At 33.9% G+C, this 14457-nt stretch overlaps 1 protein-coding gene across 2 annotated transcripts in view; it reads right to left on the reverse strand.

The window, feature by feature from the left end:
* Positions 1-14457, reverse strand: part of LOC114649480 (serine/threonine-protein phosphatase 2B catalytic subunit gamma isoform-like) — a 240364-nt gene that overhangs the window by 61847 nt on the left and 164060 nt on the right. For both annotated transcript variants that reach the window (XM_051924127.1, XM_051924123.1), the window contains exon 6: positions 13334-13473. In XM_051924127.1, coding sequence (XP_051780087.1) covers positions 13334-13473 — 140 coding nt within the window. The remainder of the gene's footprint in view (positions 1-13333; positions 13474-14457) is intronic.

Genomic DNA, 14457 nt, shown 5'->3' on the forward strand with positions numbered 1-14457 from the left:
GGGAAATCAAACATTACATATCAAAATATTAAATTACACTAGCAGTTACATATTGTTTATTTTATTCAAGTTACCTTAGACACTTTGATGTGTTGTAGACTATTAAGCTTGTAAATGTTCTTCCTTTCTCTTTTCTTATACATAAACATACAGTATTACTTTAGTGGTTTAAACTTGTGGCATTTAATTTAGTGTTAAATTCTGTTTACTGTATCCAGAAACTCCTAAATATGAAGTACCAATTAATTAAATATAAATAGCAATCAATCTTTAGTTTATATAGTTTTGTTAACAACAAAACTAAAAAGATTAAAATATTAAGTACAAAAAGAAATCATCAAATGCCATATAAGCCTGAAACAGATAATGTGACAATAAGTAACAAAATTAGATCTATATATCAATTGTGGCTACAGTATAACACTACAAAAAAAAACCTGCTAATTAAAAAAAACAGGATAAACTGATACATTCTAGTTATAGCTTTAGTTAACCACTCAATCTATACATATGTTGGATACTCACAGAACTGAATTATGATTTGGAAACCAAGCTGATGCAGACCAATGCAACTTCTGACATTGAACCAAGCACTATGATCCTTGTACTGTTTTTTAGTCAACTCAGTGCATGTAAGAGCAATTGTAATATTTAAAGATTTTATTGGTATGTGGAGTGATTTTACTATTTTAACATTAGAAAGAAAAATTGAATGCATAAGACAAGTGATTCACTTCCTACAAGAAGAAATCTTCTTGCTTGTCTAGTCAAATCAAAAAGAATCCCAAATTTCTCACCTTTCCATACAGCATTATTGCAAAAGGCTTAGGAACCATCCTGGTATTTCTTTGAAAAAGGCAAGAAGAGCAATAATGTTACTCTTGCATAGCAGAGGTTTCTGCTTTGTGGCTCTCCTATGAATCCCAGTCTGACTCAGTCTCTTTCTACCGTATAATTGAATAATGAATACTTATTTTAGCTATGGTTAAAGACCTGCAGTTCTTTGCATGTTCTTCTGTGATCCTCTGTGACCTCTTGAATGAGTTTTCGACATGCCCTTGTGGTAATTTTGGTAGGCCTTTCCAGGAAAATTCACCACTGTTCCAAATGTTCTTCTTTTAAACGTAATGGCTCTCACGGTGTCAGTAGAGTTCCAGAGCTTTAGAAATTGCTTTTTCAAATGGGTGATAGGGGTGTTGGATAACTTTGTTCCTTGATTAAATAACTGTTCCTTCAATAAACAAAATGATAATTTAAAACTAATACTGAATACAGTCTATAAGGTCTAAGGCCATTCATTGTGTAAAATATGGAAAAACAGAGCATATTAGGAGGGCACAAACAGTGTCCTTTTTACAACATTGTGTATTTAAAAGTAGCTCAATCTTTGAATTTTACATCTCTGCTATAATTAAAATGTATTTTTTTTCATGTATAAAATGTTCAAGCAAGCTCAATAACCAACAATTAGTTCAAGTAAAAACACTGACCCCTCTCACTTTTCATTTCGCAACTTGCATGGTCATTAAACTGTTACGCATTATTGGCATTTGCTGTGTCATATGACAGGTAACTCTTGCAGCACTCTCTTATATACTGTATGTCAAAACTTTATGTCAAGTATTTTGATGATATTTAAATTTAATCTTAATTATAATGATGGCTGTATTTGGGAGACATATAATGAAAAATGTAACCTAATGTATTAATCAGATTTTAAAATTGTCTTCTATAATGGTTTTAAAATAAACACTAATATATTTCACAAATGTAACAGTTCTCTCTGTTAAAACAGAACCAGGAAACAGGCAATATACTGTCATTCAAATAATATTATTTTATAACTATGACTATTTTGACAAGAAAAAAAGGAAGTAGACAACCTTGCAGAATGTAAACCACAAACTCTAAAATTTTAAATAAAAAAGTCAGCCATTCTAATGACTAACAAAAAACTGATATCTACACTATTATTCAAAAGAAAAAAATTAAACATGTTCTCACTTACCTGGCAGTACTTGGCTACTGGTTCAATGTCTAATGACTAAAGACTTTATATTTTACTCAACATGATCTTTTATTGAATATATGTTTGGCAATAGCAATCTGATGTACGCATTTAGTCATACATAAAATAGGAGTCAAATAAAGATATGTAAACACCTTAATTAGATAGTACAGATGAGACAGTCATAGGAAAAAATAAGACAGTTGCTAACCATAATTTTAGTTCATTAATGTTCCACTTTCAGCTGACACCGCTAAAAAATACATTTCCTGTGACTTAAGTTTATACAACTGTTTTCTTCTTTGAAAACTGCAATACTTTCTTTGAATATTATACACAATGTCTTTCTATTTACTCAATAAAAGGGCACTGGCTCATATTACTACACTCTATTTTCTGCGTCATGCATAACATTTTACAAATAAACACAAAAGAGGACTCTGAAAAATAGACACTCTAATTAATAAAAAAAAACTGGCTCATGTTTATGGCATGAATAAATCAATAACATGTATCCCCAACAAAAAGAAAGGTCATAACAGACCACTTGGGCTTTCCGACCACAGTTTGAACACCCCCAATTCAGATGTTCCAAAAATACCAGTTTCTCAAACAAACGGTACTAATAATATTGCATTTTATTACTAAATTAGTCTGCTAACTTTGAAAGCTCTGCCTATAATTTCTACTGTAATGTTACTTTGCATATCACTACAATGATATGCACTTCTTTTATCTTAATTTTATATCCTTCTAATACTTAATGTTGATAAAGTTTTAGGAATTCTTCAAAGTTGCTACTGGTATTCGTCAGTATTTATTCTTTTTTTTCATATTTACTACAATGATTTTATTTTAATGGTCATTTTAGATATTGTACTATAATGTTGTTTGACTTCATAAAGTTTTTTACAATTGTCAATTTAGAAGTTATTATGTGGCTATAGCATTTTCTTGTGAATGGAAGTGAGAAAAATGCTACAAATGCACAAATAACTACTGCACAGCATAGAAATAGGACATTGCACTCTTTTGTTCTACATGGCAAATTAGACTTTAATTTTATGTTTAAGTCAGGAAGATGAAATGTGAGCTTCATATTTATCACCAACACCTACCAAAGCCAAGGTGACTTCCGTATAAAATTAAACAGATCTGCATAATAAAAATAATTTTGTGTATTTATTAGCTCCAACATGCTATGCTGACAATAATTGTAAATCATCTCAAGGAAATGCTTAGATTTTGGACGACAACAATGCTTGAATGAATTTGAGAGTTTCATGAAGATTTTTTCATCCATGTTTTCATCCATTTTTTAAACATTTTCATCCAATTTAGAGCCAAAAGAGCTGGAGCCTAACCTGTATCTGGCCATAAGATCATGGCTGGGAGCACTCATACACACCCTGCATACATGTTTGCATATTCTAGTACAAGATTACAAAGAAACAAAACGTTTACTCAGGCAACATTGGATGAAAATCAGAAAAGCAGAAACCAAATAGGAGTTTGGTTCTGTCTATTTAAATACATCTCACACACACAAAAAAAATGCTCTTAATGCAGATCAGGTGGAATAGGCCTAAGTTCGGCATGCCTTAGTGCAGCAGGTTTTTGCAATTGTGGAGATTCCGGTTGTTTTCACTAATTTAGCACATCACCCTGCACAAAACAACTTTTTCATTTTTCATTAAGATGGCATTGTTAATCTGTCTCAAATTACAATAGCGCTTTGAGTAATGAGAAAAGCGCTATATAAATGTAAAGAATTATTATTATTATTATTATTAATACATGTAAAATTAATAAAATTAAACAGGGCTCAAACTACATTGCACAGCTTTGTGTGAATCTTTTAATTAATAATATCTTTGAGAAAAGAAGTATTTTTCTTTTTTCATTAGTTTATTGCATTGCTTTAGTATAAATTGACTTTTCATTAAAGGTTGCTCCAATGTTAACAACCTCTAACTTAACTAGTTTATGATAAACTGAACACAGTAATTATGTTACAATTAACATTTTGTTTGGTCTAAAATTACTAAATTTAATTATGTGGAATCTACTGACATAACTGACAACACAGTATCTATTTTCTGCACATAGAACTGTACACTGAGATCATCATATGTTTGCCACCAAATTCTAAGACATTTAACTTTATTTTAGTAAAACCCAAAGATGCCATGTATATCCCAGCTTGGCATGTCAAGCTCTTGCTTCATGTCAGTCGGATCCTGAGCATCTTGGTTCTTCAGTGTCACATCAGACATTTACAAATTGATCAGTTGAAGAAAAAAAAAAATTCAGAAATTCAGTGTATTTAAAATGTTTTTGAAGATCATTCTCCCAGCAAATGCATATGTCTGTGTATTGCTTATTTTTAATACTATATGTTTGTACTAAGGTTCTTACTGTTTTGTTTACTCTCATACACATAATTTACTCCTACACATTAATTATACCAAGAGCTATACGTACAAACTTGTATTTAGGTATTATTGATATGTAATACTTGGTTAGTGTGTGTGTGTATATTAATAAGTTATCAATCAGAAATAATCAATCTGCCATAGATTTACCAAATAGTTTTTTTTCAAAGAGATAGATTTTCACAATTAACAGATGTTTTAATAAAGAGTTTTGGACTCATCTGAGATGGTGCTCCGGCGGACAGCAAACGTGGGAACAAAACTGAGTGAGGCAGGCAACAAGAATTTGCCGATCTTAGATGGGATATCAGAACAGAGTATGGCCTCTTTATCACTGCTGTCACCTACTGTGAGTCAACAGTATCAACTCCAACAGGATACATAACTACACCTCCAGAGCACTGACAAGATAGAACATGAGCTATACAGTATGTGCTAAAGCTTTTGACGACTGCACTGGGGGGTAAAAATAAATGAAGCAAAGGAGGATAAAAAGAAGGATATACACAAGAAAATAGACAGTAAAGACCACAGAATAGACAAGCTGCTTCGGGATAGAAAAGAACAAGAGGTACATTTTAAACAAAAGCTATGATGAAAACCTTACAAAATCTAAAAAGAATTGTTGCAAAGAGGAAAATATGAGCAAAATTGAGAATAAAATAAGAGTACTTGGTGCTCACCTGGAAAAATTGATGCTAATGTTTATGACTCGTATTGAAGACGTTGAACAACTGACAACTGTCGACAAAAAAACAACGGCTGTAGAATCCAATTGCAAAGTGTTCAGTGATAAATTAGCGATGTTTGAAGATAGATATAGAAGGAACAACATTAGCATCGAAGGTCTCCCTGAAAACCATGAAAGTCCAAACCCAGTGAAATTCACAGCTGAACTATTTCCTAAAATAACTGGAAAGGACTTTAAATTTGACACTGAGATCTCAGCAGCTTATCGCATATGTTGATTGAATGCCTGAAAACCAAGAAGTCTAACTGTCGGATTCGACAAACCAGAGGTTAAAGAAAAATATGATGCCGATTCTCAGGCAGAAAGGGGAGATTATATTTAAAAAAAACGCATTTGTATTGTTCCAGATTTCTCTCCTTCAACAACTGCCAAACGAGCTGCATTATACAATATTAAGCTGTGTTTAAGGCAAAGCTGAAATCTGATACAGCCTCTTGTTTCCAGCTAAACTGAAAGTGATTGTTAATGGCCAATTTTACATCTTTACTTCTCCTGCAGTAGCAGGAAATGAACCGACTGCTCCTGACATCATCTAAAATATGAACATGAGTTAAACTGTGTCCTCGTAATGCAAAGAAAATTCTGCATGTAACTTGGTCTATTACTATACTGAAATTTATTCTATTAAATAAATGTATATTTTGGTAACGATTAAGTAACTAGTAATTTAAAATGTCACTGGACTTTCCTCCTCCCACATCATACCCTAGGGTTGTTGTATCTGGAGTGTACTATCATAAGATATCTCAATATTAATCCTTACCACACCGCTTCTGGGGGTTTGCATTGTTTTGAATGTGTCCGGTCTCTTAGCATGTCAGAGGACTGGGACACTGAAGTGTGGTTTTGGGGAAGTAAATAACTTATTTATTTATCCTTTTCACGTAAACAACTGTATGTACCAACATAATAGGCTCCTTAGAAATAATACCTGGCAATAATATGAAATCAAGGTTAAGGCTAATTTATGAAACAACACACTTTTACTTAAGATTACAAAATGTCCTCAAAAGTTCAGAAGCAGTGTCTCTCTGACCAAACAGCAACCTTTGTAAACTAGAATGTCAAAGGTTTCAATCATGATCTAAAAAAAAAAAAAAGAATTCTCTCACCTAACAGACCTAAATGTCAAGGTAGTATTTTTTAACAGGAGACTCACTAAATAAGTAAGGACTAGTTTTGACAGCATAGAGATTGGATTGGCCAAATTTTTCACTTCAGCTATATAAAAAACGAGAGTTGCGGGAAACTTAATATATAAAACAATCTCATTTGTAGCATCAGACATAGCATTTTATCCCAAAGGGCAATATGTAATGGTGATGGGTAATTTATTCAAATCAAAAGTAATTTTAATAAATATCATTGCACCTAATGTGGATGACAGAGATTTCATTCAAAATATATCTGCATCTATTCCCAACATGAACATTCATAAAATTACAATGGCTGGAGACTTTGTGTTTTAAATCCAGACGTGAATAGGATATAACATCTAATACCACAAAAACAATCACACAGTTTGTAATGGATCATAACCTATCAGACCCATGTAGATTCTTAAATCCAAACTCGAAAATCTTCTTCTCACCAGTACATAATAGTTACTCAAGAGCTGATTATTTCTTTGTTGAAAATAATTTATTGCAACTCTGATCTTAGAAATTGAATCACTGTGTCCTACACAATCATTTCGTAGCTGGAATCTTAAACCAGTGTCATTAACTTCTTCAAACAAACTGATCATTTTTTAGAGAGAAATGCATCCTCGTATGTCTCTGCAGGAATAATCTGGGAAACTCTGGATGCTAGAAACTCACTCCAAAGTGGGTGATGGCTACCCAGTGGAACTTTATTAAAAAAATATCAGTTAAGTTAACTCCACTACTATTACCAACATTTATAGAAGCCCGAGACAATAAAATTCTACCTCAAAATTTGCCTACCATTAATTACCATCTTTCAAAAGAAAAATAAGGACTTCTTACAATGTGCATCATACACAGACCAATTTCACTTCTGAATAATGACTAGGGGGCTCCGCCCCCTGCTCGCTTCGCTCGCCAACCCCTGGTGTTGGGAATGACAAAGAGCGTGATGTATGAATGAGATATAGAATAGTGTGACGGTGTAGATGATGCAAATAGAAAGCAAACAATAAAGTGTGTGGCACAGTGTAAAGGTTTATTTTAAAATTTCTTTGTACACGCCGTTTAAGTGTAAAAGGTAATTCCAGCTCAGAACTTGTAAGGTCATTTAAGATGGTTATTGTTGTGATCAGAGTCAAGTTTGTCAGAGCTTAGAAAGAGTTGTGTCTTTCCAGGAAGTAATGGAATGACTTGGGTATTTATGTTTTCCACATTAATATTTTTTGGACATAATATAGTGAGTTGTGTTAAAAGGGGCATTTGGTCTAATGAGATTGCTGTTCCAAATCTCTCTGTAACTAAGTTGTCGCAGATAAAGGCTTGAGGAATTGTAATAATATGTGGCTGAAGTCCATCTGTATTGGTGAGTGTACTATCTCTCAGTTGTAATAAGCAATTGTTATGATCTGGTTCTCGACATCGTATCTTTTTTACTAACTGTATCTTTTGAAAGCAATGCCAATTGTCTGCGTATTTTAAGGTGCACTGAACAATAGCTGAGTGCATGGCATCTGGAAGAATAGCTAATCACTGTCTAAAATCTCCTCCTCATAAAAGTACCTTTCCTCCAAATCGAATATTATTATTCATAAACGTTTGTTCATGCCATTGAACATTCATCAATAAACAACATTTTTTCAAGACGGATGTCACGTGCAGTGCCACCGTTAATGTTCATAGTGGATTCCGATTTGTAGGATCTAATGTAGTTGATAAAGATTTCACTTTCAGGTACATCGTCAGTTATAAGCTTCTGTAGATATTCAGTATATGAATGTAAAGAAGGCAGTCTAATTTGACCCTTTTGACAACAACGTGTAAATGTATAACTTGTATTGCCAGTTGTTTCTTCAGGGAAGTGAACTGAATGACAATGATTGCAAATGACATTCATTCTCTCTCGCCCTCTTTTGTCCGCCTTTCTCGGCTCCTCAGCCGACTCTCGCGGACTCTTTTTGCGCCTGCGCAGTACGTCTTTTTGCAGCTACGGCCCATTGCCGGATGTGCCTGCGTCCATCATCCGGTTTAGCATTCTCGGTTAGTAATATGGATAAGATACTCTCCAAAGCTCTAGCTTGAAGGACTGAGAAAGTGCTTCCTTCTGTAATATCACAAGACCAAACAGTATTTATTAAAGGCAGACAGCTTCTTTTGCATCTAGCTAATGTAATATACACATAAAATCTAACACACCAGATATCTTATTATTTTTGGATGCAGAAAAAAAACACCATCTATTAACCACACTGTACAAATTTGCGTTTGGCACAAATATCTGTGCATAGATAAAACTACTTTATACCAGACCAAAAGCCTCTGTCTGTATTAATAACATTATCTCAAACTACTTCAAACTAGAATGTGGTACTCAACAAGGATGCCCTCTATCATTATTGTTTTTTGCAATTGCCATTGAGCCATTCACTTTTGAAATACATTAGATATAAAAGGGATTATCAGAGAAGGACTTGAACAGAAAAAAAACACTATATGCAGATATGGTGCTGTTTACCAGAAGTCCTTGATGCATTACCAGAATTTCAAAAGATACCTGGACTCAAAACCAATTTGAATAGAAGTGTGTTTTATTCAGTGAATTCTCTAGTACACAATACTAGACTGGACATCCATCCATTTATTTTAACAGAACAGTTTAAATATCTACCAGCATACATCACCATATAAAGAACTTTTTCAACAAAATTTTGCTATCTGCATGGAAAAAATCAAATGATGTGAACAGATGGTCTACCCTCCATCTTACATTAGCAGGGATAATCAATACTATCAAGGTGAACATCCTTCCCAAGCTTCTTTTTCTATTTAAGTACATCCCTATATACATTAACAAATCATTCTTTAAAAAATTAGACTTAATTATAACCTTATTTATTTAGAATTCGAGACATCCACGCATTCAAAAAGTGACTCTACAAAGAACTAAAGCAGAGGGTGACATGGCACTACCTAAATTTCAGTTTTATTACTGGGTGGCAAATATACAAGCTATAAAGACCTGGACATTGACATAAATTGATGAATATACACAAGCCTGGTCAAATTATGGTAAATATACCAATAATTCATCCATTTGTCCATCAATCACTCAAAATACGGAACCAATGCAGGATGCATTTCAAGACAGAAAAGCTTTTATCTGTTGCACCTCTTTCTATTCCATCAAACCTACACAGTATTTAATCTTTGGAAAACATCCAGAATTAAAACACTTAAAGAACTGTATATAGATAATGTCTTTGCATCTTATGAACAATTACACTTCAAATTTAACTTATCAACAATGTTTTTCCACTACTTTAAAATCAGAAACTTTGCTAAAAGGAACCAACCTAACTGTTCACACCTCCCACCCATTTCTATTATAGAAGAAATACTGATCAGTCTTGATGACTCAAACAGCATCTCAATAATATATAAAAAAAACAACTGCAGAGGACTGGTATGGGGAAATGTATAGCTATGAGAAAAAGAATTGCTTGATTTATGTTAATCAGTGAATTAATTACCAATTTTACCATTGGCAATACCAGAAATTATTAGTAAGGCTTCCACTTTATTTAACTTACCTATCTCTGTAGGAGGGGATTCCAGCCATTAGACTTGCATCAAGTTAATTAAGCATACTGATTTTAAGAAACAGAATATTACAATTTATTGATAAACACAAGGATTATGGAAATATGATAACTGCATATACTGTATATCAGCAAAGAAGACAGGACACAAGACAGATGAAACAGATAAACAGATAACACAGATGAGGCTGTTTACTGTCTATTTAGAGTTATAATTTATCTTGGCATACATAATCAGTTTCACAATAACAAGCTTTTAGATAGATAGATAGATAGATAGATAGATAGATAGATACTTTATTAATCCCGATGGGAAATTCACAATTTTAAGGATGATGTCTGATTCTGTGTGATTCAGGGTTGAAGTGAAGGACTTTCCTTGTGCTGGAGTGCACTCTTGGCTTTTCCTGCATGGTCTTTAGTCTGTGGTGTGATGTTGCCTTCATCAGTTCACTGTTTGGCATTTTGTTGCATCCTCTGTAACCTTAGAAAGAAAAGCATTACTCTTTCTGGCACAAGAGTGTAGGCACTGACGTTCCCTTCTTGAAGTAATGCTGCTTCTTAGTCTTCACATTGCTTGGAAGACTGGATGTTACAGCTAGTTCAGGGTGTCCACCTCCAAACCTCTAAGGAGAGAAGGTACCAGGCCAAAGAAAGTTTGCAGGCTTTTTACTTCACAGAGAGTGGGTGGCTTCTCACCCTAGAGAGAAGAGATTGTCAGCTCTCAAGTCCCCAAAAGAGTGTATTGTCAGTGTTCCACTCCCCAAAGTGAAAGAAAAGATAATGCACCTAGTTTTAAGGAAAGGTAACTTCTGGTGATTGTATCAAAGCTTCTTCCTTTTACACTTCCCATGCCTGCTTATAGGTGTGTTACTTTGTTCAACACATACATCCATCCAGAGTTCAACTTATGGTTACATGCTTAAAATGAATGTAATTTTGGACACCTTTACATTTGAAGAAGTCTCTGCAGTAGTACCAGCTCAACTCTGATTTACACCTTTGTTATCAAATGAAGGACATAGCTGACCAATGCATTGGTAGAGCTGCAGAACACCATTCACTCTGAAATGCAAGTGGGGGACAGCTGGCTATCTGCATTCCTGTTAAAAGTGCTGTCTTACAGTGCCTTGTGTGACACTAAATGCCTAGAAAAATGGACAATATCTGCCTTATCCTATGCTAGCTGGTAAGGAATGTTTTTTGAGGCCAGGGGGTCCTTCAGGGCACAACGTGAGCTACCACAGCTATGCTGATGACACACAGCTGTATTTATCAATAGCACCTGATGACCCCAAATCTCTTGATTCGCTAACACAATGTCTAACCTGTATCTCAGAATGGATGAATAGTAACTTTCTCAAATTAAATAAAGAAAAAACCGAAATCTTAGTGATTGGCAATAATGGATACAATGAGGCTATTAGAAATAAACTGGATGCATTAGGATTAAAAGTCAAATCGGAGGTAAAAAGCTTAGGGGTAACCGTTGATTGTAATCTGAATTTTAAATCGCATATTAATAAAATCACTAGGACAGCATTTTTTCACCTAAGGAACATAGCAAAAGTTAGACCTCTTATATCATCGAAAGATGCAGAGAAATTAGTTCATGCGTTTGTTTTTAGTCGGCTAGATTACTGTAATGCACTCCTCTCAGGACTACCCAAAAAAGACATCAATCGTTTGCAGTTAGTGCAGAATGCAGCTGCTAGAATCCTTACCAGGAAAAGAAAATCCGAACACATTTCTCCAGTTTTGATGTCACTACACTGGTTACCTGTGTCATTCAGAATTGACTTTAAAATTCTGCTTATGGTTTATAAAGCTTTAAATAATCTCGCCCCGTCTTATATATCGGAATGTCTGACACCTTATATTCCAAATCGCAACCTCAGATCCTCAACTGAGTGTCTCCTTAGAATTCCAAGAGCAAAACTTAAAAGAAGTGGTGAGGCGGCCTTCTGCTGTTATGCACCTAAAATCTGGAATAGCCTGCCAGTAGGAATTCGCCAGGCTAATACAGTGGAGCACTTTAAAAAACTACTGAAAACACATTACTTTAACATGGCCTTCTCATAACTTCACTGTAATTTAATCCTGACACTCTGTATATCCAATTCATTATAATAACTATTCATTCAAAATTTGTACTAACCCCTGCTCTCTCTTCTGTTTCCTTTTCCGGTGTCCTATTGGTGGTGGCTTGTGCCACCACCATCTACCCAAAGCACCATGATGTTCCAACAATGATGGATGGATTAAAAGCCAGAAGTCTGTATAACCATCAGCATCAAGTGACTCCATGCGAACAATAACTACAAAGAGGACTATTTCATTTATGTTAGGTAGAATGCCCAAAGGGGACTGGGCGGTCTCGTGGCCTGGAACCCCCACAGATTTTATTTTTTTCTCTAGCCTTCTGGAGTTTTTTTTTGTTTTTTCTGTCCACCCTGGCCATCGGACCTTACTCCTTTTTATGTTAACTAAGGTTGTCTTATTTTAATTTCTTATTTGTCTTTTATTCTTCTTTTCTTCATTATGTAAAGCACTTTGAGCTACTTTTTGTATGAAAATGTGCTATATAAATAAATGTTGTTGTTGTTGTTGTTCATACAGGAACAGAGTTTTCAATATTACCAGCCAAGAAGGTACTGAGGGAGGCTGGGAAATAAGGTAGATGAAGCAGGGAATGTAACTGCATGGTAGGACGCGGGAGTTCTGGAGCAGTTGCTGTGTCACTTTATGTTAACTCAGGGGGCTTCTGGTAAGCAGCAGGAAACGTGTCAGTGCAAGTTGGAGCAGGTACACTCATACATGAGCACAGGAATTTTAAACACAAAGATGCATGTATCTTCAGTATGATGGAACACATGTATTACTTCAAAGTCAAATTTTCAATTAGAACAAAGGGAACTGGATGGAAAATTGTTAAGGGTAATTTTTATAGAATTTGTTAAAGAAATATAGATACATGGAGTAAGTTATTGAGTGCTATGGTAGATTGTAGTACTTTGCAGACCTTCAAAAGGCAACTTGATGCTATTTTGAGAAATCAAGGATTAACAAGATGTGTTGGGTTAAATGGCTTATTTTTAGAAAAAAAATTGTTGTAAAGTTGACAAATTAGAAATATCAAAGAAGTCAAAACTATACTGTGCAAATAAGTACTATATATGATAATACTACAATGTCTTGGTATGTGAAAGCCTAGTAAAAAGATTTTATCAGATCAATCAATCAAGTTGTATTTTTAGAGTCAATATAAAAGATTATGTTAAAATAATCCAAAACTTGTACAAAAACATGAATACAAGAGAGTAACTTCACAAGAATCTAGAAATTCATATTTAGCATAAATAGCAAGCTATTTTATAATATCAAGGTTCACAAACCTGTAGAAATAGGAGCAACCTCTTACAGTATTGTGGCTAAAATGTTCTGTAGACTTTTCACTCCCATAATCTTCAGATGGATCAGACCAGAGGAGGTCACACATAGGGCCAAAAGCAGGAGGTTCTTTAAACCTGTCTAACTGTAAAACAAGAGGAAGAAATGTCAGATACATTATTATTGTTATTATTATTTATGGATAAATCAAAAACTTGGCAACAAATCTGGTAATATTTACTGTATGGCCCAAAGTAACATCCTACTTTCTACCTAATCTTGTTTTTTATGTGTCATTACTAATATAAAAACACAGGCAGCACATTGCATTTTAAATATAAACAGAAAGATTTTTGTTCATTAGTTGTGCAATGTACACATAATTAATATAAGGAAGTGACCTAACATAACAGAACATGCAGGATTATTCATTTAGAGGGCATTTTGCCTGGTCTATTACATATTTCTTGATGCATTTATCAAATTTCACTTTTCAAAGAAAAACATTTTAAAGTCACAAAGCATTTTTAATGTAAAACGAATGCACAGTTTAATAGCAGTGTTACTATTTTGAGTGTGAAGAGATATTATAATGAAAGGTATTCAAAAGCAGGTGGTATTTCTTTACATTATTTCTATGAAACTATGAAAGAAGGTAGAAATTTTTACCCACAATATTTTTCCCCACATTTCTTGATAGTGTGGTTTCATGATTCTGGGGGGAAAAGTTTCTCTGGATAGCTATATGCTTGATAACTCTTGAACCCATTTCTTTCATTCATGTGCACGGCTAATTAATGTTTGAGCGATTTTGGTTATTTCCTTTTTTGTATATAGTGACCAGAAATTGAAGCAAAAAGTAATCTTTAATACAACACAAGGAACTGGTGCAAAACACAGGAAAAATGTATCATTGCTTAAAAAATATATTTAATATTTTTCTCAGAGTCCAACACAACACATATTTTATAGCAATGCACATTTCAAAAGTCTCCAAAAATGATATAGGCCTGTTATGAGCTATACTAGTTAGCTATTAAAACAAAAAGGAAATTCAGCTTATACATCAAAGACAGACACTACGACTTTTAACAATATACAACTATCAAAAAAAAAAAAAAAAACATCA

This window comes from Erpetoichthys calabaricus, chromosome 1, assembly GCF_900747795.2.
Source record: "Erpetoichthys calabaricus chromosome 1, fErpCal1.3, whole genome shotgun sequence".
Lineage (NCBI taxonomy): Eukaryota > Metazoa > Chordata > Cladistia > Polypteriformes > Polypteridae > Erpetoichthys > Erpetoichthys calabaricus.